General features: G+C 50.8%; 1 protein-coding gene across 1 annotated transcript in view; it reads right to left on the bottom strand.

The window, feature by feature from the left end:
• Nucleotides 1–1,791: 1,791 nt before the first annotated feature.
• The window catches only part of LOC102437016 (putative uncharacterized protein CCDC197), a 10,351-nt gene continuing 6,749 nt past the window's right edge, over nucleotides 1,792–5,393 (bottom strand). Inside the window, exon 5 of the mRNA XM_023764103.1 lies at nucleotides 1,792–1,995. Coding sequence (XP_023619871.1) covers nucleotides 1,792–1,995 — 204 coding nt within the window. The remainder of the gene's footprint in view (nucleotides 1,996–5,393) is intronic.

Here is a 5,393-nt window from a genome sequence, read left to right as displayed (position 1 = left end):
GTCCGCGAAACACTGGCCTAACGTGTGCCCACATAACAGGGAGGTTAATGGGATGCTTCAGGTCTGGAAAGTGGTTGTGGGGAGAGAAAGGGAACTGTGAGCATGAATGTGAGGGGGTCCCTTCCATGGACTGAGCGTTCATGCCTCCCCACCCCCATTCATATGGTGAAATCCTACCCCCCATGTAACCGTGGGGCCTTGGGAGGTGAGTAGGTCGTGAGGGCTCTGCTCTCACGAATGGGATTAGTGCCCTTACAAAGAGGCCGCAGAGAGCGCCCCCCCACCCCCCGGCCGCGATGGGAGGACAGCGAGAGGACAGTCCAGTGAACGGGGCAGTCCTGCCGCTGCCTTCATCTTGGACTCCCAGGCTCCAGAACTGGGAGAAACCAATGTCTGCTGTGAGGCCGCGCGGGCCACGGTCTTCTGTTACAGCGGCCGGATGGACCAGACATCCTCACGTGTGACCTCTGGACCAAAGCCCGAGCTCGCAGCCTGGCCCAGGGCCCACGACGGGTTCCCAGCCCACCTGCTCGGACGCCCAGCAGGTTCCTCCACCCGTAGCCAACCTGGAAGTCCCCACCCTGTGTTTCCTCCACTTCCTTCAGCCCCCCCCCCCCAACCTCCTCCTCCTGAAACCTGCCTCCAGCCCGACCGGAGAGGACCTCTGAGCCCCAAAGGCCCGTGAGATCAGAAACTCAAAAGGATGCTCCCTCCTCACACCCGCTCTGTTTAAACTGCTCTTCAGACCTGACCACACTCAGCCGCCCATCATGTTTAGCTCCTCTAATGACCTCGGTGGCCAAGTCCTCCCCCGACCCCCAGCCTCCCCTCCCCCTCCCCCAGCAGCACCTGGAATACAGCAGACCTCCGCGTCTGTGGAGGGAGTAGCAGCATCTTTTCTGAAACGCCCCTTTGACAGTTCATTCGCTGCTTTACCGCAGTTCGCTGCTCAACAGCTACTGTTAACTTTCAACTGTCACCTACACCAGCTCTCACCGGCAGGCAGACCTCCAGCGGAGAATTCTTTTCACAGCCGCGCTGGTTGCTGGGATGAGTTGACCCCAGTGACACAATCAAACCAAATGAGCGCCCTCCGTGCAGACCAAGCTTTCCCAGCCTTGACCTAGAATGTGAATCTGGGGAGGGGCCCCCCTGAGACCCTCTCGCCCAATATGACAGGTGGGAAAACCGGCCGGAGAGGGGCTTGGCCGTGCCAGGGCCTCCCGAAGACTAGCACTCCTTTCTGGCCTCTCCAGGACCCTCAGGGGTGGGCAGAAGGCACTGACTTGGAATTCAGATTCTGGGACCAGTAATGAAATGCCCCCCCCCCCAGTTCAGTACCCCAGCCCTCTGTGCTCCCCAGTCTGCTGCGTGCAAGGGGGGCTCTCCTGCATCCTGCAGCCCTGGGTGGCTCTTTACAAGAGTGTCTGTGACTCAGGCATCCCGACAGCCAGGCAGAGGTCCGTGGCCTCAGGTGAACCCACCGGTGACACAGGCAGTCCTGGCTCCTGGGGGCTAGTCTCCAGCCTGGGACTTCCCACCTGGCTGCTGCCTCTGATTCAGGAATCCCCCTCTCTTCCCCATGGTCCCAGGCAGACCTCATCTTGATCCCTGTCAACCCCCCCAATATAGGGAACAGCGCCCCATCCCAGCTGGGCCTAGGACCCCACCCATTCGCTCACTGCTCCCAGGCTGGTTCCCACCCACTCAAGGGCGCTGGTAGTGAGACAAGGAGGCCAAGCAGGTCAGGAGATGGTCGTGATGCTGGCCGGCCGGGTGGCCGTCGGCGGGTCAGCGCAGGGAGGAGCACTCTGAAGGCTCGGTGGTGGGAACAGGGGCCCTTGGGATGATATCTTGCCTCGTCGGACATTTCCTGAAGGATCTGGGGTGACTTCTGAATCCCTGGTCCTTGTGGCTACCGCCTGTCCAGCACACACTGGGTTCCATGAGCAGTACGATAAATTTCACGGTCTCCATTTTGTCCAATATAAATTTCTAGGAGGAAAAACAAACCTCTCATTTTTTATTCTTGACACCATTGCCCAGGGACCAAAGCACCATTAAAATCTGCCTACATCTCCTTTTGCTTTCACAAGAGCCCTAGCAAGGATGTGGTATCAGTGACGACTGGTGAATGAGAAAACCTAGGTTCAGAGAGGGTAAGGGACTGGCCTGAAGCTGCACAGCCCAGTGGTGGCCGAGCTGGAGGACTCAGAGTCCAGATCTTGTGTGGCTTCTTGAAGGTGGTTGCCTGCCTCTTACCACTGCTTCCTCCATAAAACACACCCTGGCTGCCCTCGCCTCCCTCCCTGAGAGGCATTCAGTTCTTGGGGACCAGGTAGCCCTTTATCTCCCCCGACCCCCAACTCTACCTAGCACAAAGCTGAGCACATGCAGGTGTGTCTCTCAAACTAGGTTGGGTGACTAGTACAGGAGACCTCTGGGACCCCTTGACATTACTTTTTTAGGGGAAGATGGAATGAATATACTGTAACTATTTAGACAAATGTACCCTTCTTCAAAATCACCTCATTCATTTTGCAACCAGAAGGAGTTAAGCCCCAGGGGATGCCAGTTATGCGGCCTTCAACATGGATGGTGCCTCTGAGCGATGCCACAGAGGGGCCCTGCTACTGCCCGTGACGTTCTTAAAAGAAGTGCTTCTCGACTAGGATGCAGGCTTGCTCACCGCTGACTGCTGCTACTGGACAACACTGGGGAAGGGACTTGCCTCTCTGGGCTCCAGAGAAGCGAAGGATCCTGTTTGAATGTCTCCACTGAACCTACCTCAAGTGAGGAAAGCAAGTCATGAGCTAGGATGAAGCCAGTACTGAAGGTGGCAGGCAGGGGAGGGTGGGAAGGCCAGGTCCTTGATGGTGCTACTGGGCCTCTGGTCACACCAGGCCTGAAACCCAGCCACCAAACATCCGCTCGAGATGCAAGACATGCCTGTTAGAAGAGTCCAACAACCTCACCCAAGAACGCGGTTGTGTGACTCACACCTACAGATTTCAAAGCTTATTACAAAGTTACAGTAGTCAAGATAGGGTGGTACTGGCATAAGGGCAGACAAATGGATCAATGGAATAGAAAGGGGTCCAGAACTAACACTTCTCCTTTTTTAAAAACAATATATTTTATTGATTTTTTACAGAGAGGATGGGAGAGGGATAGAGAGTTGAGAGTTAGAAACATCGATGAGAGAGAAACATCGATCAGCTGCCTCCTGCACACCTCCTACTGCGCAAAGGATCTGAATCGAACCTGCGACCCTTGAGTCCGCAGACCAATGCTCTATCCACTGAGCCAAACCGGTTAGGGCAATACTTCTCCTTTATGGGCAATTGGTTTTTGGCAAGGGCGAGGAGACAATTCAATGGAGGAAGAATCATTTTTTCAACAAATTGTATCAGGACAAATAAATATCCTTATGCAAAAGAATGAAATTGGATCCTTATATCCAATAAACAATTAATGTTTATACAAACATTAATTAAAAATGGATAATAAATCTAAATAATAGAGCAAAAACTACAAACTTCTTACAAAAAACTTAGGTATAAATCTTTATAACTTTGGATTAGGTAGGCAATGTTTCTCTTTCTTTCTTTTTTTTTTTTTAGATACGATGCCTAAAGCATAATAACCAAAGAAAAAATAGCTAAATTAGATTCATAAAAATTAGCATTTGTGCTTCAGTGGATACCATCAACATGAAAAGATAATCCATAGAACGAGAGAAAATGTTTTCAAATCACCGGCCAGCCCGGCCCTGCTCCCGGCCGGCCCGGCGACAGGAAGAGAGAGTCCCCTCCCATGGGAAAATCCGGCTTAAATAGGGGGGTGACGCAAGGGGATTGTGGGCCCTGCCGATTGGCCAGGCGTGAGCCGGGTCTTGTTACACAGGATGTGGTCATATCTATGGCGCGCACTTTCCTTGATTGTCATTGGTTAGTTTAAAATCCCGGGCGCGGCCAGCAGAGGCCTGGGCTTATATATTGTAGAAGGGACTTGTATCCAGACGAGGTAAGGACTTCTTACAACTCAACAATAAAGACAAACGATCCAGTTTAAAAATGCGCAAAGGATCTGAATAGATATTTCTCCAAAGAAGATATACAAACAGCCAATAAACACCTTATGAAAAGATGCTCAACATTCATCTTAGTCATCCAGAAAATGCAAATCAAAACCACAATGAGATACCACTTCACGTCCACTAGGATGGCTAAGTGGCAAAAGACAGATAATACCAAGTGTTGCGGAGGAAATGGGGAAAGTGGAAGCCGCATACATGGACCCTAGGGTTGTAAAATTTTGCAGCCACTTTGCAAAACAGTATGGCAGTTCCTCAAACATAGTTAGCACATGACTCAAATTCCACTCCTGCGTGTATACCCAAAGTAATTGAAAAGACATGTCCACACGAAAACATGTTCATGAATGTTCATAGCACATTATTCATAATAGTAAAAAAAATGGAAATAACCCAAATGCCCACCAACTGATGAATGGCTAAACCAATTGAGGGTTAGCCAAACAATGGGCTATTTTCAGCCACTTAAAGGAAGGAAGTATTGATTCATGCTCCTGTACGGATGAAACTTGAGGACAGTACGTGAAGTGAAAGAAGCCAGATGCAACATGCATTGTGGGGGGCGATGAAGACGTTCAGGAATTAGATACTAATGACGGTCGGGCGACTCTATACTGAAAACACTGAAGTGGGCGCTTTAAACGGGGAAATGTTATGATATCTGAATTACATCACAACAATATTGTGATTAAAAATAAAAAATAAATATATATGCTCTGCTGTCAGTGGAAGCCAATGTGGTCACATGTTCCCTGTCACTGAGCATCAGCGTTATGATGATGGGGGTTTGGGCCTATGGGGCAGTGAGAAGGGACACTTCCCTGGACTTGACTGAGAGTCTTAAGTTTAAATTGAGGTCTCGTCACACAGCTCCCTTACTCACCGAAATGCCCCTCCCAGCACACACACGTGTAAATGTGGGGCCTCATGTGTGTGCACTTTGGTGTGTGTGTTTGCAGGTGTCAGTGTGTGTTTCGTGTGTATGTTAGGTGTGCAGAGAGCCCCTGAGAATGTCTGTATGAGTGTGTACACAGCGTGTGTGTGTGTGTGTGTGTGTGAGTGTGTGTGTGTGAGTGTGTGTGTGAGTATGTGTGTGTGTGTGGTGTGTGTGAGTGTGTGTGTGTGAGTGTGTGTGTGAGTGTGTGTGAGTGTGTGTGTGAGTGTGTGTGTGTGAGTGTGTGTGTGAGTGTGTGTGTGTGTGTGAGTGTGTGTGAGAGTGTGTGTGAGAGTGTGTGTGTGAGTGTGTGTGTGTGAGTGCCTGTGTGTGTGTGAGTGTGTGTGTGTGAGTGTGTGTGTG

Source organism: Myotis lucifugus, unplaced genomic scaffold (assembly GCF_000147115.1).
Source record: "Myotis lucifugus unplaced genomic scaffold, Myoluc2.0 scaffold_316, whole genome shotgun sequence".
Classification (NCBI taxonomy): domain Eukaryota; kingdom Metazoa; phylum Chordata; class Mammalia; order Chiroptera; family Vespertilionidae; genus Myotis; species Myotis lucifugus.
This window is presented reverse-complemented; position numbering and strand designations above follow the sequence as displayed.